The following is a 23,576-nucleotide window of genomic DNA, read 5'->3' as shown; positions in this document are numbered from 1 at the left end:
TGCATGTGCTCAGTGAGGGGTCCCCAGGGTGGCATAAGACATGCTGCAGCCCTTAGGGACCTTCCCTGGCCACAGGGCCCTCGGTACCAGAGTACCTTTTACAAGGGACTTATATGTGTGCCTGGGTTGTGCCAATTGCGGAAACGAAGGTACAGTTTGTGGGAAAGAACACTAGTGCTGGGGCCTGGTTAGCAGGTCCCAGCACGCTTCCAATCAAAGTTGGCATGAACACTAGCAGAAAGTGTGCGTGTGTGTGTGTGGGGGGGGGTAGTAACCATGCCAACAAGGGCTCTTTCCTACAGTGAGTGAGAGCTTATTAAGGGTGGTTGGAGATCATCATATAGTAGCCGCAAGTATCCGCCTCATACCACTGCCTTGAGAGTGAGTGAGAGGTAACTAGGTGTGGTCGGAGATTCTCATTGAGTGGACTTGAGTGTCCTCCTCATACCACTGCCTTGAGAGTGAGTGAGAGGTAACTAAGGGTGGTCAGATATTCTCAGAGTGGTTTTGATTATCCCCCTCATACCACTGCCTTGGGAGTGAGTGATAGGTAACAAGGGGTGGTCGGAGATTCTCATAGAGTGGCCTTGAGTATCCCCCTCATACCACTGCCTTGAGAGTGAGTGAGAGGTAACTAAGGGTGGTCAGATATTCTCAGTGGCCTTGATTATCCCCCTCATAGCACTGCCTTGAGAGTGAGTGATAGGTAGATAGCGGTGGCTGGAGATTCTCATAGAGAGTGAGTGTCCGCCTCAGGCCACTGCCTTGAGAGTGAGTGAGAGGTAATTAGGGGTGGTCGGAGATTCTCATAGAGTGGCCTTGAGTGTCCGCCTTATATCGCAGCCTTGAGAGTGAGAGGTAACTAGAGGTGGTCAGAGATCGTCAGAGTGGTCTTAAGTGTGCGCCTCATACCACTGCCTTGAGAGTGAGTGGTAAGTAGGGGTGGTTGGAGATTCTCATACAGTGGTCTTGTGTCCGCCTCATACCAGTGCCTTGAGAGTGAGTGAGAGGTAACTAGAGGTGGTCAGAGATCGTCAAAGGTTGTTCTTGAAGGGGGGGCCTAATACCACTGCCTTGAAGAGTGAGGGAGAGGTAACTAAGGGTGGTTGGAGATTCTCATAGAGTGGTCCTGAGTGTCCGCCTCATACCACTGCCTTGAGAGTGAGTGATACGTAACTAGGGGTGGTTGGAAATCCTCAAATAGTGTCCTTGAGTGTCCGCCTTATACCACTGCCTTGACTGTGAGTGCGAGGTAACTAAGGATGGTCGGAGATTCTCATAGAGTGGCCTTGAGAGTCCGCCTCATACCACTGCCTTGAGACTGAGTACGAGGTAACTAGGGGTGGTCGGAAATTCTTATAGAGTGGCCTTGAGTATCTGCCTCATACCACTGCCTTGAGAGTGAGTGAGAGGTAACTAGGGGTGGTTGAAGATTCTCTTGGAGTTGCTTTGAGTGTTCATGTGGGAATACCAGATGTTTGCCATGAGTGTCATATGTTTTTACAAGTTCCATTGTAAATACAGCCCAGACAGCCTTTCATAACCCCCTGGTATGCACCAGCTTGCCAAAATGAGCAGGAAACAAAGATAGGCTTGACCCTACGCATCTTCCACAACTTCTTTGACGATGATGCCCATTTGATAAAGATCCTTCAGAAACACAAGCTTTATATTTCTTGGTTGGTTCTGAAGCCCATTTCTCCAAATGATGTGCATGTAGAAGAAATCCAAAATCTATTTTTAAAAGGTTTTATTAAATATTAGAAGCTGCTTGTAGTGCAGGTGATAGAAATGCTTATTAGTTCACAAACTAATGCTGAAAAGTAAAACAACAAAACATGTAAGTAGAAGAAACAAATGGCAGCATTTCCTATAGTGATCGTTTAGTCAAATAGTTGGTGGAATCCCTCTGTGTCGGAGTCCCTCCTCTCCCAGTCTCTGGCTTCTATTTATATAGGCACCACAGATGCCTCAGTTGTATCTCAGTCTGCAGCAAGTGAGGCCCGGTTCTGTCTTTGACGTTGGCAGCGCCAGTGTGTGACCTCCAAGCAGATCGTGCGCAGCTTCGGTGCTCCCCCCGACATCTGGCGGCCCCTCTGTTAAGGGCCCGTGCATTTGACTTACAACTTCTCAGCATTATTATGAGTAAAGAGGCCCCATGATGTGTGAAAGAAACGTGATTATCTCCTGCATTTGCGTAAATGCATTATGCTTTATAAATCATGCTGCTCAGTACATAGCATATGAGCTATTGATGCACTTTCAATCTATATCACAGCTGATGCTTTATAATAAATAGAAACAATTAAATAATGAGGAAATTCATGCTATTGTTGTGAATAAATGAGCACTCTGAGGGGCTCAATCCAGGAGATGCAGAAAGGACACAAATGTTGATTCAGAGCTGTTCTTACTGTGGCCGTGAGTGGTGGGTGTGGAGCGGCCACTAGCGTTGCGTTGAGTGTTGGGTGAGATTAGGCGAGTGTTACCTTGTATGAGCGATGGGAAAGGCCAGTTGTGTAGCCTTCAGTGGAAGATGGCCATTGCAGGACCTCAAGTGCTGGGGATGGGCCACCCCTGGGGGGGCTTGTGTATTGGATTGTAAGGCTGCTATTGTGGCCTTAAGGGTAGGGTGGGAGCTCTACATAATTGCTGTTAGCATTAGATGCCAGGATGGTGACCGCAAGTACTGGAGAGGAATGCTCCTACGGTGGCCTTTAGTACGGTGCCCGTAGCAGAGCCTTGAATACTAAATGGGTGGGCGACCCTGATATCATGCCTTGCATGTGAGGTAGCTGGATATATCCTTGAATGGTGCGGCATAGAGGTAGATAGCATGGGCTGGAAGACTGCTGTAGCATGCTCCTTATTGCTGCATTGGTGTTGCTGGGAATGCTGTTGCTTAGAGGCTCATAGCGTGTGCTTGAGCATTGGGTAAGAGACACCTGTAGCATCCAGCACGAGACCATGTGGGCTTGAGTGGGAGAATCCTGTGTATTGTGTGGAAGGTGGCCCTGGTTCATCGCATTAAACCTTCACTTTCATGGCTGTCATTGGGAATCCTTCAACTTGTCACCTTTTTATGTAATCAGAATAATTTAGGAAGCCAGAGAGTAAGATAGTTAATTGAGTTAAGCACTCACCACCCTGGCACAGGAGACTTAGCCCTCCACCTTTCTATTGTCAATAAATGGTGTACCATTCAGTTGTGCCAACAGTTGGAAGGGCTAGGGGGAGAAGGGATTATCCTTAATCACTTCTATTCAGAGTATTACTCACCCAGGTGCCTTGTATCTGACATTCGGGTTCATTGGTGAGGGATTTTATCAGAGATGCAATAGAAACTTAATGGTTCATGGTCCAGCTGTGAGGACCCTCTAGTATTCTACTGAGCCAGGCTCCTGGTCCCACCATAGACTATAAATTGGTGTTCGTTCCAGAAGAGAGTTGTCTCCGCTGATACCCCACGTCGCTGCAATTTATTCTTGTACATGGTGGTCTTGGTGGGACTTCTTTCCCTAGTGGGAGAGATGAGGGGCATCTTTGCTCACAGTTTCTTTGTCTCTTATTTCCTAGGTACGTTACGATGATGAAGTGAAGCGGGTTGTGGCAGAACCTGTTGAACTTTCACAGGAGTTCCGCAAGTTTGACCTGAGCAGCCCCTGGGAGACGTTTCCTGCTTATCGTGAGCCGCCAGAAAGTCTCAAGCTGGAGGAGGGTGCTAAGGATGCGAAAGAAAAGTAGAAACATCTGGCAGTCTGAGTGTGTAAAGCAGGCGGATGACATCGCCTGTGTGTAGATCATTGGATAGGGCGTGCTGGATGCCTGCAGCCTCCCATGTCATATTTCATATTGGTAATCTTTCACTGCAACAAAATATTTATGTAAATATAAATAAACCTTAAAAGACTTGATGTAATAGGCATTTAACAAGGAGGGGAATGGTGGCACCTGGACAGGCGGCCAGGCCTAAGGGGGATTTGGGGAAGGAGGAGGGAAGAGGGTGGTATGCAAAAACCTCACGGCGCCTTGCAGATGTGGCATCTGTAGAGTACAGCCAATTTCACAATCTTACCGTAAATGCTTCCGTTATCCATTGTTGCAACAGGTGGAAAGAGCTTGCATTTTAGGCACTGGCTAAGCATCTTGGGGAAAAGATCTGTATGTGCTCCTAACCCTGGTCTGCAGATTCCCTCCAAGGTATCCCACGCATACATCAATTCTATACTTTTACGTATTAAGTCATATCTGACCATCATCTAGCCCTCCTGAAGTAATTGTGCCCCTTATCAAAAAAACACATCTAAATTTCGCTTTCTGCTTATGTATTATAACAAAAATATCACAAACATTCAGAAGTCACATAGGGCATGACCGACAGGAGGGCTGCTTGGACGTATGGTTTCTCGGTTCTGCTGTGTTTTACTTTTATTCTATATAGATTAACACAATCTGCGTTTCACAGTTCCTGTAATGAAACTGAGATTGCCCTCCTGCCTGGCTCCTGTCACCCTCTTGGGTGATTCCTGTTCACCAGGTGTGAACGAGATGAGGGATGGCAATCACGTGCTTGTGGTGCGCTGGTACTTCTGCCTGAGTTTGTATGTGGTGGGCCCATCAGGGGCACAAGTTGCCTCTGATTCTGATTGAACTCTGCGGCTGACTGCAGAGATGGCTAAGAAGCAGTGGGTTGGGCTGGTCTGTTGTGGAGTGTCGGGGCCTGCACCATCGAGGTTGTGGGTACCTGACCGATAGGTGTGGCAACGGATTGCTGGAAAAGTTACACTGGAAAAAGTTGCATACACCAAGGTGCAGCTGGAGTACGTACACCATGATGCTCTGCTTTACCCTGCGAAAGCTTGTAATAATCAGCTATTCAGTTGTAAACAAGGTGAAACAAAAACCACACAGGACAGTACATGACTGTGACTGCAACTGGCACTGTGGGCTCTGAAAGATACTTACCCCATCCTCATGTTCCATGAATGGGGGTGGGTCTGTTGAGTACTGGGTTTTGTGACATATGAATACTATATAGACACACTGTTGAGATGTTTCATCGAGCAGACCTCAGGAACATCGCTGAGAGTGTGAAGGCGACTGCAGCAGTCATAGAAATGATTAAAACAACATACCCAAAATGCATACCTCTGTAATTAAGCTTTAAGAAAACTACATGGTTGTTAGAAGCGTAAGTTGAAGACACCCGAATGAGATTGCACCAAAATAATTTGTGCTTCCTAAGGTTCCCGAAATGTGCTGAGAGCTTTTTAGAAAGAGCGAACCTGTAACTCTTTAAACCTAAGGTGCTCTCCATAAGGTATTTTCTGTTGAGAGGGCCATGTCCCCTCCCCTCCGTGGGTGCCTGTATATTAAACTTCCAAGATTGAATAGTCATCCTACACCGAGCCAAGCCCAGCACGATTGCACAGTATAAATATCTGTCAATCAATATTTCTGAACTGTTCTTACCAGGGAGAAAATCTTTTGAAGTGATGCAGCATAGACTCTGAGAGAAAAAGTTGTAATATATGTTGCTCTTTCAGGCAAAATTAAAGGCGATCAGAAAAGGCAATCATACTTTCTTAACTTTCCTGAGATGACATGGAACTCTCTTGAATGTTGGCCAGAATAGCAAGGATCTTAGAGACAGAAGAATGCTGAATGGGATGAGCTAGGGGATCTTGGGGATGCCTGAAAGTGACGGGAACACACTTGACTGGCTCTAAAAAGATGATTATATAGAATGTTCAGGGTGTTCATAATTACATTAAAGGCACAGGGTCCTTTCTGTGAGACAAACAAGTTACTTACCTTCGGTAATGCCTTATCTGGTAGAGACTCTAACTGCATATTCCTTACCTTAGAATATTCCCCAGACGACAGACTGGGGAAAATCTTGAGCAGTACCTCTGCGCTCCGGTAGGTGGCGTCACTTGGCTTGGAGTAGTAAGCGCCAGAAGTGACGTGGACGATGCTTATGTAGGCGCCACCCCAGCTTCCTGGGATCAGTTTCTTTTTGTGACATTTCCACCAGGGTGGCCACTGTCCAAGGGGAAAAGGGTCATTGCCCTGCCATGAATGGGAAGGAAGACAAGGAAATGTGAGCAGCTCATGTTAAATAAACCAGCTTCGATGTATTTATTTTTCTTTTTTCCTTTGGTGAGGTATTGGTGCCAGAACAGGAGAGCCCTGTGCATGTGCCGTGTGAGAAAGGTCCTCACCCTGAAGGTACAAACCAAGGAGGTGGCAGCACAGTGGTGGGTCGTGGAAGGTATTGCAGTGGTACATTTGTTTGCATTTGGGCGTTTATAGCTCTGGCCCAGGATGGGGTCAGCAGACCTCAGTTCAAGTGAAGGGGCGGAGCAGGTCGGTGAGGTCAAGGAAGGAGTGGGCGGGAACCACCAGTGTGGGCTGCACCACCTGTGCCGCCACCACCAGCCACTGCGGCTTTGCTTCTCAAAGCAGATGGGCGGCGGAAGGTGGAGCCCAGGATCTCTGTGCCGGGCGGCAATCTACACTTCCTCTCTCTTCATCGCACTCCTGCAGGTATTTTTATCTCTCCTTTCTTCCTTTGTTACAGTTGACCCATCTTTCTGCAACTGATCTTTTACACTTCTCTGCCTTCCCCTCGCTTATGTTGTGTCAATGTCTGACAAAACAAGTGATCCCCCTCGAGACAAGGGGCAGGGTTTAAGCAACCAAACAATGTAAAGGATTCCATTAACCGAGTTACTTGAACTGCGAATACACTCACATTCAGACCTCCTGCTCTCTGTGCCTACAGCCTGGGTGTCCCCCTGGAGTGTGTCACAGATATGGTGGGTGTAGGAGGCTGGCCCTCTGTCGCGTACAAAACTAGACACTGTGCAGGGGGTCCAGGCAACCACACGTTGGTTCCCAGAGGTAAAAATGTGACCACCTAAAGCTCCAATTTTTATGGTAGCTGGTCAAGCAGTTAAGTTAATCCAGGAGATGTGCTAAGTATTTGCTGTACTCACAAATCCAATCATGCACCACACACTCAATGAATAACTCGAGACCAGATTTTATATGAATACTTCCAACTTTTATATACATTTGAGGACCAAGATCTTTAAGATATGTTAAATACTTTTTGAGATCTGACGTTTCAAAGTTTTAATGAAGTTAGTCTTTCTGTGTGTAATTACACACCATAAGAATAAATAGGCAGTCACAGATAAAGATACATAAAAAATCGTACATTTGTGTTACCAATCTCTTCTTTTGCAGGTTGGTAGAAGTAGTCAGTGGGCACACTGTGCCAGCTGGAGAGCCTCGTGCGGCTCCCAGTTCTAGCAGAAGCAGTGTTGGAAAGTCCCTTGGCACAGGCACATGGCCACCTGGAGGGGCCACTTGGAAAAGGAGCTGGTTTGCAGATTTAAAGGTGGTGCCTTGGGGTCCCCTGGGCTGTTGAGGTCGCAAGGGGTTGGGGACCCGGGGCACACAGCAGATCCCATGATGCAGGGCTCAGGGCGGCTAGATGCAGGGTGATTTCAAGGTCTTGGATGCTGTGCGCAAAGGGACCCTTTGGAGCTGGAGGTAAGTCTTCTTTCGTGGGCCTTGCAGGACGTCGTGGGCACTCCAGTGGGATTTCTGGGGTGTCACTGAAGTCCCTCGACTGGGGCTTCCTCCTGCTCCACTTGCAGCTCTGGGCGAGCTGTTTTTGGTGGTGTCCTACATGCACTGACCAGTACCTGGGGTATTAGCACAACTCAGCCACAGGAGGGCGCTGTGACACCAAAGTTGCCAAACTTGCTGGTCTTGTCTAGGCTGTCATTGGTGTGTCGTCGGGTCTGGCTGCAACTTCTGGTTTGCTGGTTCCTTGTAGATTTCCTTGGTTTCTTGAGTGGTGCCTCAACTCAGGAGGGAGATTTCTGGCTTTTTGTGAAGCCTGGAGGTCCTCGGGTGTCTTTTGAGGTCATCCAGTGATCAGCTCCTCTGCAGCTGTGATTGTCGGGACTCTGGTGCAGCAAGCAGGGGTCTTGGAGCCTCTTCTGGTGCAGCAGAGGTCGTCTGTTCTCGTCCTGTCGGGTTCTTTGGTGCTGTCTTCTTTTCTTCCACATGAATCTAGTTTCTTGGTCTAGAGGAGCCCACTAAATACTGAATTCAGTGGCCGTATTAGGGGGGAACCTGGTAGTGTCCAATGGGACAGTTAACCTTGGGTGGCTACACCCACTACAGTGACCACTTACTGTGGGAAGGGTCACTTCCCTAAACCTCAGTGGCTATTTTCCTGCCATCCAACATGGAGGAAAATTAAATGGAGGGTTCACTTCGCCTTCTGCCCCCTAGGGGTGGTGCATGCTCCATGAGGCCACTCCTCCTACCCTTTGTCTGGTTTCCCGCCATTGCTCCCTGCCAAAAGTAGGGGTGTGCAAAGGGGGGAAGCCCTGTGCTGCTAGCAGCAGGCCTGGAGGCTTGAGTTTCAGGGGCTGTAGCCCTTTGAAGCTCTCCGCCAGGATGTTGCACATTGCTGAGGGAGGGGGTGTTAGCTCCTCCACCCAGGAAGTGCATTGTTTTACAAACCAGAGTGACCGGGCTCTCCCCCAGGTATGTATATTGGCTGTCTGGAAGTGGAAGGCTGGATGGAACCAGTCTGCAACTATGCCAGTTAGGTTAGCTTTTGCAAGGGGCACCTTTAAGGTGACCCCTGGGTTCATTTAGGACTAAATCCAATACTGGTACCCGTTTTGGTTTTAACATTCAGAGTTATTTGATATCAAACAACCCAGGGTGCAGAGTAGCCATCATGTAGCTGGGGAACTCTTGTTTTACTAGTGTCCAGTACATGTACTTAAAATGGCTGTTCTGTTCACTCACTATGTCCCAGGATTGGGAAGGACAGAGTGGGGACATACTCCTCATACAATTATGCCCTCACATATAGTATGGTGCACCCTGCCTTAGGGCTGTAAGACCCACCAGCGGGGTGACTTACCCATATCATATGCAATGTAGGGTAGACAGGGCACACAGTGAGTGTGCCATGTTGAGATTGCCTTTTTACGTTTGCCCCAGTACACTCAGCCTGCAATGGCAGTGCTGGGTGCATCTGGGTGCAGGGCCCTAGGGGGTGGCACAACCAGTGCTGCTACCCTCAGGGGCCTACTCCTAATAACCCATGCCCTGGGTACTGGGGTACCTATTTACTAGGGTGTATCCAATTGTGCCAAGCATCACAACAGATTTAGGGAAAGAGCTCTGGCCCAGAGAACCTGGTTAGCAGGCCCTGCGCACTACAACTTCTAGGACACATCAACATCAGGCAAAAAGTGGGGGCTAATCATGCAAAAAGAGGCCTCCTCTCACACTACCCCTTCTCCCCAAACAAAAGAGGATGAGACTACCCTTTCCCTAGTGCAGAGGTCTTCAAACTGGGGGGCGGGCCCCCCTTGGGGGGGCCTCAAGTGATCCCAGGGGGGGCGCCAAACTCTGGCCAAAAGAAATATTATACAGATAACATGCCTTTGTTTTAAGCAAAAGCATGTTATTGCAGTTTTAAAAAGGTAACAGTACTTAACTGCAATGTTTAAATAGGTTTAGACTTATTTAAACATTGCCATCTTTCTAAAATAATTGTGAAAAATTCTGAGGGGGGGCCCAATGATTTTTATTTTTCAACTGGGGGGGCGCGGCATTAAAAAGTTTGAAGACCACTGCCCTAGTGGATCTTAATCTTCTAGTGGAAGAACCTGGAGAGGCCATCTGCATTGGCATGGGCACTCCCAGGTCTGTGTTCCACTTTAAAGTCCATCCCCAAAATGGACCACCTAAGCAGTTTGGGGCTTTCACCTTTCATTTGTTTGGAGCCATCTGAGAGGCCTGTGGTCAGTCTGAACAGTGAAGTGAGAGCCATACAAGTATGACCTCAACTTTTCCAGGGCCCAAACCACAGCAAAGGCTTCCCTCTCTATGGCTCTCCATTTTTGTTCCCTTGGGAGTAGCGTTTTGCTAATAAAAGCAACTGGCTGGTCATGTCCATCATCATTCCTTTGGGAGAAGACTGCTCCTATCCCCATCTCTGAAGCATCTGTCTGGACTATTAATTCCCTAGAATAGTGCTTTTAAAACTAGAGCAGAGCACATGGCTTTCTTCAGTGTGTCAAAGGCCTCTTGGCAACTCACTGTACAATTGATCCTTCTGGGCATCTTTTTGGAGGTATGTTCTGTGAGGGGTGCAACTATTGTCCCATAATCCTTCACAAACCTCCTGTATTATCCAGTTAAGCCAAGGAATGCCCTGACTTGTGTCTGGGTTGTAGGAGCCTCCCAAGCCAGAATAGCCTGAATCTTGGGTTGTAGAGGTTGTACTTGGCCTCCACCAACTAGGTGGCCCAAGTACACAACGTTTCCCTGTCCTATCTGGCACTTACTGGCCTTGATAGTGAGGCCTGCCTTCTGCAGAGCCTCAGTGACCTTGCCAAGGTAGATCAGGTGATCCTGCCATGTGGAACTGTAGACCGCTATGTAATCTAAGTAAGCTGCACTAAAAGTTTCCAATCCAGCAAGGACTTGGTTCACCAACCTTTGGAAGGTGGCAGGTGCATTTTTGAATCCAAAGGGCATAACAGTGAACTGAAAATGCCCACTAGGAGGAGAAAATGCTGACCTCTTTTGCTTCTGTGGGTAAGGCCAATCTGCCAGTACCCTGATGTTAAATCAAAAGTACTCAGATACTTGGCTGCCCCTAGTTTCAATGAGCCCATCAGCTCTTGGGATTGGGTGTGCATCTGTTTTGGTCACTTAGTTGAGGCCTCTGTAGTCCACACAAAGCCTCATTTCTGTCTTAGTCACTCTTGGAGTGAGGTTTGGGGACTAGCACTACTGGGCTAGCCCAGGGGCTCTCTGAGGGCTCAGTGACACCCAAATCCAACATTTTCTTGACTGTAGCTTCTATGCTTTCTCTGACATGGTCAGACTGTCTGTAAATGTTGTTTTTGACAGACAGGCTGTCACCAGTGTCCACATCATGGGTACACCAGTTTGTCTTCCCAGGGGTTAGCGAAAAGAGCCCAGCATACTGATTGAGTACTTTCCTGCAATCAGTCTGCTGTTGTCCTGAGAGGGTGTCTGACAAGACCACTCAATTTACAGAACCATCGTGGGTAATGCTGGAGAGGAGGGGAGAGGTTCACTCTCATCTTCCTGTCCCTCCTCTGTAACCATGAGCATGGTCACATCAGCTCTGTCATAGAAGGGTTTTATGCAGTTGGCATGTATGATTCTCTTGGGGTTCCTGCAAATGCCTAGGTCCAATAGATAAGTGACCTCCCCTTTCCTTTGAAAAATGGGATAGGGTCCAGACCATTTTTCCTGGAGGGCCCGTGGAACAACAGGCTCCAACACCCAAACTTTCTGCCCCGGTTGGAACTCCAGCATAGCTTTTTTTGGTCATATCAAGGTTTTTGAAGCTCTTGGCTGGCCGGAAGAGTTTTGCTGGCTTTCTCCATGTACTGAGCCATTCTAGAACATAGGCCTAGCACATAGTCCACAACATCCTGTTTGGGCTCTTTGAGAGGTCTCTCCCAGAATTCCCTTAAAAGACTTAGTGGTCCCCTAACAGAGTGACCAAACTAAAGTTCAAAAGGAGAAAAACCTACTCCCTTTTGTGGCACTTCCCCGTAGGCAAACAGCAGGTAAGGAAGAAGGACATCCCATCTCCTTCTGAGTTTTTCAGGTAGCCATCCAATCTTTTTAGGGTCTGGTTGAATCTCTCTACCAGCACATTGGTTTGTGAATGGTATGGGGTAGTGAACTTATATGTCACTCTACATTCCTGCCTCATGTGTTTTAAGTATGCAGACGTAAAGTTTGACCCTCTGCCTGATACTACCTCCTTAGGGAACCCAACCCTGCTTAAGATACCCAGGAGGGCTTTGGCAACTGCAAGCTTGTCCTGAGAGGAATAGCTTCAGGATACGTAGTGGCATGATCCACTACCACTAAGATATTTCAGTGTCCCGATGCTGTTAGACGGTCAAGGGGGGCAACAATATCAACCCGTACTCTTTCAAAAGGAACCCCATCCACAGGCAGTGGTACTAAGGGGACCTTTAAGTGCCCACCTGCTTTGCCACTGGCCTGGCAGATGGGACAGAACTGACAAAAGTCCCTCACTTTTTGTGACATCCCTGGCCAATTGAAGTGGTTAACTAATCTACTCCAAGTCTTATTGTTGCCCAGATGCCCTGCTAGGGGAATGTCATGGGCTAGAGTGAGGAGAAACTCTCTGAACCTCTGGGGCACTACCACCCTCCTGGTTGCAGCAGGCTTGAGGTCTCTGGCCTTAGTGTACAGGAGCCCCTCCTCCCTGTAAACCCTGTAGGTACCACTGACATTTCCTGCCTCCTGAGTAGCTTGCTGTTTCAGGCCTTCAAGAGTGGGACACACTCTTTGCCCCTAGCACAGATCTCCCCTAGAAGGTCCCCCTGGGCCTAAGAGCTCTGGTTGGGAAGGCCCAAGTTCTTCAGGCTCAGGTCCCTCTAAGGTGGGCGACTCCTCCTCCTGAGAAGAGGGGTCCTATTTTTGGATCTATTTGGAAGCTGGTCCCCCAGTCTTCCTGCCTTTTCTCTTTGGAGGCGGGTCCACTGTTTGAGGATCCAACTCCCCTTTTTCCCTCTGAAGTCTGCTCTGTACCCTAGTCTTGACACATGCCCACTCAGGGATTTCAAGCATTGCTGCATGGGTGTTTAGCTCTACCTCAGCGCCCAGGGGGAATGCTCCAGGTCATTACCAAGTAGGCAATCTACAGGGATGGATGAGGACACAACCACTTCTTTTTGCCCTGCTACTCTTCCCCATTTAAAGTTTACCATAGCCATGGGGTGGAACTTGGTCTCATTGTCAGCATTGGTGACCGGATAAGACTCCCCTACCAGGAACTGAGTTGAGGGAACCAGGTGCTGAGATACCATGGTGATACTAGCCCCTGTATCCCTCAAAGCTTCTTTCTTTCCCCTGGTGCTGCCTGTATTTGTTCATGTTACTTGGCCAAACAGCACAGGATAAATCTACCCCACCCTTAGTGACTAAGGTTGCCTCTGTGGGGACACTGACATGGTCAGGCCACACATCTGATCCAATCTAGATAGTGGCAACTGCATTTACTGCAGGTCGACTAGAGGCATTTGTCTTGTTTTTACAGCCAGAGTCTCCAGTTTGGAGCCCTTTTGTTTTACAGTCTTTGCACCAAGCCCTGCTGGGGTCAAAGTGTTTCCCTTTGTACCCTCCCCTGGACTGTGAGTAGTCTTTGGGCCTTCCCTCCTGTGAAGATTATTGGGGGCATTGAGAAGACTTTTTTGTTTTCACTCTGGCTCCCATTTTTACCTTGGGGGGGGGGGGGGGGGGGGGTTGGAGAAAGGGGGGGGCTTTTTGGCCTCTTTCATGTGGTCTCCACCACCAGTGGTAGTTTTGGTCACCCTTGTTTTGACCCAGTGGTCTGACTTCCTTCCCAACTCTTGAGGGGAAAGTGGACCCAGGTCTACCAGAAGTTGATAAAGCCTATCATTGGAAAATCACTCAACAGATGCTCCTTCATAAATAAGTTATACAACCCATCATAATCATGCACCTTGTTCCCAGCTAACCAACCACCCAGCATTTTTACTGTATAGTCCACAAAGTCAGCCCAGGTTTGGCTCTGGGATTTTCGAGCCTCCCTGAACTTTATTCTGTACTCTTCAGTTGTAAATCCAAAGCCCTCAATCAGGGTACCCTTCATGAGGTCATAGGATTTAGAATCTGCCTCATTCAGTATCAGGAGCCTATCCCTGTTCTTTCTTGAGAATAACTCCCATATCAGTGTGCCCCAGTGTTTCTTTTCAATTCCCCACCCAATGCAGGTGCTTTCAAAAGCAGAAAATCATTTCACTTTATCATCCCCTTCAATGAAGGGAGGGACAACTCCTTTTGGGAGTTTAATGTTGAAAGATTTCTCTTTCAACTCTTGGATGCTGTCACCAGAGATGGACGCCAAGCCCAACTCTTTTCTTTGCTTTTCTATCTCCAAAAGCTGACTTTTTAAAGCCAGTCTTTTGGTCAGCCTGGAAAGTTCCTGGTCTGTGCCTGTGGATGCTTTAACACTTGTGAGAAGAGGAGCTACCCTCATCTCCCATCTCCTCAGCATCTTCATCCTCCTCAGATGCATCATCAATATCCCCTGGGGGATGATTCTTTTCATAGTGGGCCACCAGAAACCTAGGTTTCTCTGTTTTGGAGCTTTTTTCCAGTTTGAATCTGTATCAGACATTTTTATCTTATTAAAGTTGGAACCTGTTTAGAATTTAGAATTCCCCTTTTTTGAATAACCCACTAAAGCAAAGACTTTAAAACTTTTTCTAAGTTGTAGGGGCCTAACCAGAGCCCTGACAATTACTTTTAGAAATTTGTTAAAAGAAAATTGTAAGTCAATTCGAAAATCAAAAATAATTATCTAATGACAATTTAGAGAGTCATTCATGTGTTCACACAATTGAAAAAGTGGTATCAGCAAATGCAGTCTTTATCCCACCGCACCGGTATTGGCATAACGCTGCCGCAGGAGGGCACTGTGCCACCAAAGTTGGCACACTTGAAATTACATCTTGGCTGTCGTTGGTGTGTCGTCGGGTCCAACTGCGACCTCCGGTTGCGGAGATATCCGGTCGGTGAAATGTCCCTCACCGGTTTGCTGGTTCCTTGTAGGTTTCCTTGGTTTCTTGAGTGGTGCCTCCACTCAGGAGGGAGATCCCGGGCTATTTGCAAAGCCTGGAGGTCCTCGGGGTCTTTTGAGGTCGGTCCAGAGGTCAGCTCCTCCGCGTCGGCGATTGTCGGGACTCTGGTGCAGCAAGCAAGGGTCTTGGAGCCTCTTCTGTTGCAGCAGGTCCTCTGTTCTCATCCTGTCGGGTTCTTTGGTGTTTTTTTTTCTTTCTTCCAGAGGAATCTAGTTTCTTGGTCTTGGGTGTCCTCCTGGAGTGTGACAGAGGTATGGTGGGGTCTAGGGAGGGCCTGTGAACTCAGGGATGGAGGAGGTCCTGGAGGCAGTGGTGTGAGGTGCTTAGACACAGACCGCCCGCATGTTACACATGTAGGAGCAAAAGGGTCCGCCTGCTCTCTGTGCCTACAGCCTGGGTGTCCTCCTGGAGTGTGACAGAGGTATAATGGGGTGGGGGGAGCACCTCTGAGCACCTCTGAACTCAGGATGGTGGAAGTCCAGGAGGCAATGGTGTGAGGTGCTTAGAAGCAGAGCTCCTCACACATTCACACATGTAGCACAACTGTCCACCTGTTCGCAGTGGCTATAGCCTGGGTGTCGTCCTGGAGTGTGACAGAGGTATGGTGGGGTGTAGGGAGGGCCTCTGAACTCGGGGATGGAGGAGGCCCTGGAGGCAGTGGTGTGAGGTGCTTAGAAGCATAGCTCCTCACACATTCATACATGTAGCACAAGTGTCCACCTGCTCCCTGTGCCTCCAGCCTATGTGTCCTCCTGGAGTGTGACAGATGTGGTGGGGTGGGAGAGAGAGCGTCTATGAACCCATGGGGGACTGAAGGTCCTGGGGCAGTGGTGTGAGGTGCTTGGAAGCAGAGCACCTCACACATGTAGGAGCAAAAGGGTCCACCTGCTGTCTGTGCCTACGGCCTGGGTGTCCTGGAGTGTGACAGCGGTGTGGTGGGATGGAGGGGAGTACCTCTGAATTCTGGGAGGGCTGAAGGTCCTGGAGGCAGTGGTGTGAGGTGCTTAGAAACAGAGAGCCTCGCACATTGACACCTGTCGGGCTTCACCTGCTCTCCGCTTTTGTGCAGGCTCCGTCCCACCCACTGCAGTGTGTGGCCTGGGCGGGCCTCAATATGGTTTGGGCGGCGGGGGCACCCTGTGCGCTCTCATGGTGATGTTTCGGCCGAGCATCACCGAGCTGTTGTAAGGGCATGCCTGGCACGGTGCCACAGGAGCTGAAGGTGAGTAGTGAGCGGACCTGTCGGTGCGAGGGGCTCCTCAGGCCGGACCCATCCCCGGGGCGGTGTGAGGGGCTCCTCAGGCCGAACCTGTCCCCGGGGTGGTGCGAGGGGCTCCTCAGGCTGGACCCGTCCCCGGGGCGGTGCGAGGGGCTCCTCAGGCTGGACCTGTCCTCGGGGCGATGCGAGGGCTCCTCAGGCCGGACCTGTCCCTGGGGCGGTGCGAGGGGCTCCTCAGGCTGGACCTGTCCTCGGGGCGATGCGAGGGCTCCTCAGGCCGGACCTGTCCCTGGGGCGGTGCGAGGGGCTCCTCAGGCCAGATCTGTCCCTGGGGCGGTGCGAGGGGCTTCTCAGGCCGAACCCATCACCGGGGCGGTGCAAAGGGCTCCTCAGGCCAGACCCGTCCCGGGGGCAGTGTGAGGGGCTCCTCAGGCCAGACCCGTCCCGGGGGCGGTGCGAGGGGCTCCTCAGGCCAGACCCGTCCCAGGGGCTGTGCGAGAGGCTCCTCAGGCCAGACCCATCCCGGGGGTTGTGCGAGGGGCTCCTCAGGCCGGACCCATCCCCGGGGCGGTGTGAGTGGCTCCTCAGGCTGGACCTGTCCTTGGGGCGGTGCGAGGGGCTCCTCAGGCCAGACCCGTCCCAGGGGCTGTGCGAGAGGCTCCTCAGGCCAGACCCATCCCGGGGGTTGTGCGAGGGGCTCCTCAGGCCGGACCCATCCCCGGGGCGGTGTGAGTGGCTCCTCAGGCTGGACCTGTCCTTGGGGCGGTGCGAGGGGCTCCTCAGGCCGGACCTGTCCCTGGTGCGGTGCGAGGGGCTCCTCAGGCTGGACCTGTCCTTGGGGCGGTGCGAGAGGCTTCTCAGGCCAGACCCGTCCCGGGGGCTGTGCGAGGGGCTTCTCAGGCCAGACCCGTCCCGGGGGCAGTGCGAGGGGCTCCTCAGGCCGAACCTGTCCCCGGGGCGGTGCGAGGGGCTCCTCAGGCTGGACCCGTCCCGGGGGCGGTGCGAGGGGCTCCTCAGGCCGGACCTGTCCTTGGGATGGTGCGAGGGGCTCCTCAGGCCAGATCTGTCCCTGGGGCGGTGCGAGGGGCTTTTCAGGCCGGACCCATCACCGGGGCGGTGCAAAGGGCTGCTCAGGCCAGACCCGTCCCGGGGGCAGTGCAAGGGGCTCCTCAGGCCAGACCCGTCCCGGGGGCGGTGCGAGGGGCTCCTCAGGCCAGACCCGTCCCGGGGGCGGTGCGAGGGGCTCCTCAGGCCAGACCCATCCTGGGGGCGGTGCGAGTGGCTCCTCAGGCCGAACCTGTCCCTGGGGCGGTGCGAGTGGCTCCTCAGGCCAGACCTGTCCTTGGGATGGTGCGACTGGCTCCTCAGGCCGGACCCGTCCCGGGGGCGGTGCGAGGGGCGCCTCAGGCCGGATCTGTCCCGGGGGCGGTGCGAGGGCTCCTCAGGCCGGATCTGTCCTGGGGGCGGTGCGAGGGCTCCTCAGGCCGGACCCATCCCTGGGGCGGTGCGAGGGGCTCCTCAGGCTGGACCCGTCCCAGGGGCGGTGCGAGGGGCTCCTCAGGCCGGACCCATCCCCGGGGCAGTGCGAGGGGCTCCTCAGGCCAGATCTGTCCCTGGGGCGGTGCGAGGGGCTTCTCAGGTCGGACCCATCCCCGGGGCAGTGCGAGGGGCTCCTCAGGCCAGACCCGTCCCGGGGGCAGTGTGAGGGGCTCGTCCCGGGGGCAGTGCGAGGGGCTCCTCAGGCCAGACCCGTGTGCGAGAGGCTGCTCAGGCCAGACCCGTCCCGGGGGCAGTGCGAGGGGCTCCTCAGGCCGAACCTGTCTCGGGGGCAGTGCGAGGGGCTCCTCAGGCCGAACCTGTCCCCGGGGTGGTGCGAGGGGCTCCTCAGGCTGGACCCGTCCCCGGGGCGGTGCGAGGGGCTCCTCAGGCTGGACCTGTCCTCGGGGCGATGCGAGGGCTCCTCAGGCCGGACCTGTCCCTGGGGCGGTGCGAGGGGCTCCTCAGGCCAGATCTGTCCCTGGGGCGGTGCGAGGGGCTTCTCAGGCCGAACCCATCACCGGGGCGGTGCAAAGGGCTCCTCAGGCCAGACCCGTCCCGGGGGCAGTGTGAGGGGCTCCTCAGGCCAGACCCGTCCCGGGGGCGGTGCGAGGGGCTCCTCAGGCCAGACCCGTCCCGGGGGCGGTGTGAGGGGCTCCTCAGGCCAGACCCATCCCGGGGGCGGTGTGAGGGGCTCCTCAGGCCGAACCTGTCCCCGGGGTGGTGCGAGGGGCTCCTCAGGCTGGACCCGTCCCCGGGGCGGTGCGAGGGGCTCCTCAGGCTGGACCTGTCCTCGGGGCGATGCAAGGGCTCCTCAGGCCGGACCTGTCCCTGGGGCGGTGCGAGGGGCTCCTCAGGCCAGATCTGTCCCTGGGGCGGTGCGAGGGGCTTCTCAGGCCGAACCCATCACCGGGGCGGTGCAAAGGGCTCCTCAGGCCAGACCCGTCCCGGGGGCAGTGTGAGGGGCTCCTCAGGCCAGACCCGTCCCGGGGGCGGTGCGAGGGGCTCCTCAGGCCAGACCCGTCCCGGGGGCGGTGTGAGGGGCTCCTCAGGCCAGACCCGTCCCGGGGGCGGTGTGAGGGGCTCCTCAGGCCAGACCCATCCCGGGGGCGGTGTGAGGGGCTCCTCAGGCCGGACCTGTCCCGGGGGCGGTGCGAGTGGCTCCTCAGGCCGGACCTGTCCTTGGGATGGTGGTCATTCCAGGGCCACGAGCTGGCTGAATATCTGACGTCTTCAGGTATTCACCACCTGCGGATCTCTCCTCGGTGGCCCCAGGTCAAGGCGGAGGTTCAGTCTTTATGGACACTGTAGGTAAAGCAATCCACATAGGTCATGCACACCACCAGCATGTGGAGGGAGCTTTGTACTCATGCATAAGGGACTATAGACAAATCCCTCACTCCAGGACTGGACACACCCAGTCCATGGTGTAGAGGGACTTTGTACTCATGCATAACGGACTATAGAAAACCGCTCACACCACGACTGGACACACCCAGTCCACCGTGTGGAGGGGCTTTGTACTCATGCTCAAGGGACTATAGACAAACCCCTCACACCACAACTGGACACACCCAGTCCACATTGTGGAGGGGCTTCATACTCCTGCATAAGGGATTACAGACAAACCCTTCACTCCAGGACTGGACAGACCCAGTCCACCGTGTAGAGGGGCTTTGTACTCATGCATAGGAGATTACAGACAACCCCCCACACTCTAGGACTGGACCGACCCAGTCCACCATGTAGAGGGGCTTTGTACTCCTGCATAACTGATTACCGACAACCCCCTCACTCCAGGACTAGACAAACCCAGTTCACTGTGTAGAGGGGCTTTGTACTCATGCATAAGGGACTATAGACTATCCCCTCACTCCAGGACTGGACAGACCCAGTCCACCATGTAAGGGGGCTTTGTACACATGCATAAGGGACTATAGACTATCCCCTCACGCCACGACTGGACACACCCAGTCCACCATGTGGAGGGGCTTTGTACTCATGCATAAGGGTTCACAGACAAACCCCTCACTCCAAGACTGGACAGACCCAGTCCACCATGTAGTGGGGCAACAGACCCAGTCCACCATGTAGTGGGGCTTTGTACTCCTGCATAAGGGTTTACAGACAAACCCCTCACTCCAAGACTGGACAGACCCAGTCCATCATGTAAAGGGGCTTTTTACACGTGGGCAAGGGACTATAGACAAAACCCTCACTCCAGGACTAGGAGGTTCACCATGTGGAGGGGCCTTGTACTAGTTTAGAAGGGATTACAGACACACTGCTCACACCACAACTTGACACACCCAGTCCACCATGTAGAGGGGCTTTGTACTCATGCATAGGAGATTACAGACAAACCCCTCACGCCACAACTAGACAGACCTCGTCCACCGTGTAGAGGGGCTTTGTACTCATGCATAACGGATTACAGACAAAAGAAGAAAGCATTTTTTTTTTGCTTTTGCTGTTCTATGGTTTGTGTGGTGACATCTGCTTTTTATAACTACTGTGGCTTTGATGTATTAAATTTTAGTATTTTAATAGAAAGAGGAAAATAGAATAGAAAAATAAGGAAAATCGTTTTTTAATCAATGTGTGTTATTTTAAAATTTAGCTTTTTAAATTGTGCAAAAGTCATTTCTGAGTATTTTTAATGTTCTAGGGGTTTGGGGAAGAGGAGTTTAGTTAAAATAGCCTGTGGAGGGAGTGGAAATCGTTTTTACTTGTATTAAACAGGAAGTAAGGGTCAGTAAGAGCCCTCCTTCCTGTTGGGACCGCAAGTTAGCGGTCTAGTGTTAGGGAGCCGATTCTGGGCTGGGCCTTGTTTCTGCAGGCATAAATGTGCCGGAACGAGCGACCGCACAGCGACGCACCAAAGGCAAGCCCGTCTGCGCCCGTCCGCGCCCCGGGGCCAGAAATGCTGCCCTTTTTCATAGCTGTACAGTATCTGGGGGAGAGGAAGATTACAGTAAACTATCGCCTAATCCCACTAATAATGTAGTATCTAAGCCTTTAAGGAAGGGTGGAGCTATTTGGGCCTGTGAAACCTGTAATTGGGCTATTCAAGTCCCTATAGAGGCAACAAAGGTAAGAAACCAAGACATTAGGCCGGCAGGGTTGGGAGAGAAAAAATGAAACAGAAGGCATTTCATAATTACAGTTTCAGTATGCCTTAATAAATGCGAGGTCCCTTCCCAAACATAAACAGGAAATCTGCGAAATGATTGATAATTGGCAGATTGATTGTCTATTTATTACTGAAACCTGGGGTAAAGTGGAATCGGACCCAGACTTTATTGTCGCCTCCACCAGGTTTTACCTTCCACAGACTTGATAGACCGCAGAACAGGGGGGGTCTGGCCATTATCTATAGGCCTACGTTGGCATGCACATGCGTTAGTTCTTCGACAGATTCATGTGAGGCAATGACATTTACAATTTCTCAAAACAGTGGGGTACTACTAGAGGGGCTGTTGATATATCGTCCACCGGGACCAACTAAAATTTTTTTACAGTCTTGGCCTAAGTTGATAGAACCTATGGTTCTGTCTGCAAAAGCTGTGATATTGGGCGATTTTAACATGCACCTTGATGAGACGTCAACTCCTAAGATCCGTGAATTCATTGACTTCATGGAGGCCCTGGATTGGATCTCCAGAGTCTCGTCGCCACCCATATTGCAGGGCATATTCTGGATGGGGTGTTGGCACGAGCTACTCAACAGGTGGATGTAACCATGATACAGTTGAGTTGGACGGATCATCATCTGCTGAAATGTAAACTCGCCTCAAAGAATGTTGGGGCTGCTAACGTGGAAACGAACAAGGTAGCCAGATTATGGAAACAGGTTAAAGTAGAGGAATTAGGCCCAGCTTTAGAAGCTGGTTGGGATAAGGCTAAAGCTATGGCCTTGCCCCTGATTGACAGCTTTCTGAAAGGAGTGGAAATGACCATGGAAGAAATGGTACCCCCGTAGTTAGAAGGCCCAATAGTCAGAAGAAACCAGGTCACCCTTGGTTTACAAAAGACCTCAAACTCCTTCAAACAAAGTATTGACAGCAGGAAAGACGGTGGAAACTTAATCCAGTACCTGTGGAAAGGGTGGCCCTTAAGTCCACTTTAAAGGCTTATAAAGCAGCACAATTTATGGCCAAATCTAAATTTTATACTACCAAAGTAAAGGAGGCTATTAATGCCCCCAGGGAACTTTTTAAGACTATTAAGGCCCTAACTGTGCCCATGAAGTCGGCTGGTCTAGAAAACTCTCAGGGTTTCTGTGACAAAGTTGCTTTTCATTTTGAAAATAAGATATTGCAAATACATAGCAACTTTGATACCCAGATTATTCCTGAACTATTACCCCCCATGATAACAGAGAGTGCTACAGCAGATGACCAGTCACTAATGTCATATTTCCAACCCCATTCCATGGATACTATTAAAAAGAAGATTCTTGAAATTAAATTGGGCTCCCCTCTGGATCCGTGTCCTCCTTCCATTTTTCACTTGGTTCCGGATTTAATGGCACGGATGTTGGTCCCCATCTACCAAGAGGTAGCTATGTCTGGGGAGTACCCATCTATCTGGAAAGAAACGATAGTAGTACCCCTCAAGAAAAAAACAGAGGGGGATTATCAGGATATGAGTAATTTGCGGCCAATAGCACGTCTCCAGTTTTTGCCAAAGATTCTAGAATTTTTTTTTAACTCTGAATTGATCGAGTTTTTATCAAAAGCGGATGCTCTTGATATCTCCCAATACGGGTTCAGAAAAGGGCATAGCACTGAAACTGCCCTAATCTCATCCTCTGATACTATTCGAAGGATGGTTGATGAAGGCAAGGGGGCCGTTTTGGTTCTTTTAAATTTATCCGCTGCCTTCGACACTATCTCTCCCACACTATTAATGTCCCGTTTGTATCATGTGGGTTTGAGGGACAAGGCGCTTAAACTTTTGAAGTCTTTTCTTACAAATAGATGGACCACAGTTAGCTGTGGTGATTTCAAATCTAGACCTTATCTTCTGCCATGTGGGATTCCGCAGGGATCTTCCCTCAGCCCCACATTGTTTAATGTGTATGTAGTGCCTTTGGCTAGTCTAATTCGTACTTTTGGTTTCATTCCATCTTCCTATGCTGATGACTCCCAGATTATTATTCCTATTAATCAGCCATGGGAGGAGGTTGCAGATCGGTTCAGTAATTGTATGGTGTAAGTGAGTAAATGGATGAAGACCAATTGGCTAAAAATGAATGCCACCAAAACTGAAGTTTTATGTTTTGGACCTGGAAAGAATTTATGGAACTCACGGTGGTGGCCCTCTACTGTGGTAACTGCCCACTACTGTTACTAAAAACCTAGGCATCTTGTTCGACGAACATCTGTCTTTTAAAAAAACAGATTAATCATGTGGTAAACATCAGTTTATGGTCAATTAAAATGCTCAGAAAAATCTTCCCCTATCTGTTACATGAATGGAAAGTATCTGCTATCCTGGCATTGGTAATGACCAAGATAGACTACTGTAATGCACTGTTCCTTAATCTGGATAAGGGGCTGATAAAAAGACTCCAATTAGTTCAGAATTCCGCTGTCAGAGCGGTTCTTAATCTCCCACGATGTATATCAGTTAGAGAGAGTCTCAGGAAATTACATTGGTTACCAGTGGCATAGCGTATCCAGTTTAAGTCGCTCTGTCTTACTTTTAAGGCAGTTCATGGAATAGGACCACGGTATCTGACTTCCAGACTCCTCCTGCATGTACCTAAAAGAAGCTTGAGGTCTTCCCAAGCTCACTTGATTCAGGTCCCTCGCACACATAAAGCCAAATGGGGAGACAAAGCTTTTACAGTAGCTGCAGCCAGAGGATGGAACTCTCTCCCACAGAATATTAGGCAAGAATCAGGTTATATGAAATTTAGGAAAATGGTGAAAACTTGGCTCTTTCCTCGTTAATTTTTTTGGTACATCAAGATCAGGGTCTTTGATTTAGTTTTGTTTCAGTTTCTTCTATTGGATGTTTTTCTATCTTCATTATTTCTGTTATTTCATATCCTCTATCTATTTTTTACTACGTGCTTT

General features: G+C 50.7%; 1 protein-coding gene across 1 annotated transcript in view; it reads left to right on the top strand.

Annotated features, from left to right (window-relative positions):
- The window catches only part of NDUFS3 (NADH:ubiquinone oxidoreductase core subunit S3), a 64,906-nt gene extending 60,992 nt beyond the window's left edge, over positions 1-3,914 (top strand). Inside the window, exon 7 of the mRNA XM_069221610.1 lies at positions 3,577-3,914. Within this exon, the coding sequence (XP_069077711.1) occupies positions 3,577-3,744 (168 nt within the window). The 3' untranslated portion in view covers positions 3,745-3,914. The remainder of the gene's footprint in view (positions 1-3,576) is intronic.
- Positions 3,915-23,576: the final 19,662 nt, after the last annotated feature.

This window comes from Pleurodeles waltl, chromosome 3_1, assembly GCF_031143425.1.
Source record: "Pleurodeles waltl isolate 20211129_DDA chromosome 3_1, aPleWal1.hap1.20221129, whole genome shotgun sequence".
In the NCBI taxonomy this organism is placed as follows: domain Eukaryota; kingdom Metazoa; phylum Chordata; class Amphibia; order Caudata; family Salamandridae; genus Pleurodeles; species Pleurodeles waltl.
The sequence above is the reverse complement of the archived record's forward strand: the minus strand, read 5'-3'. Positions and strand labels throughout refer to the sequence as shown.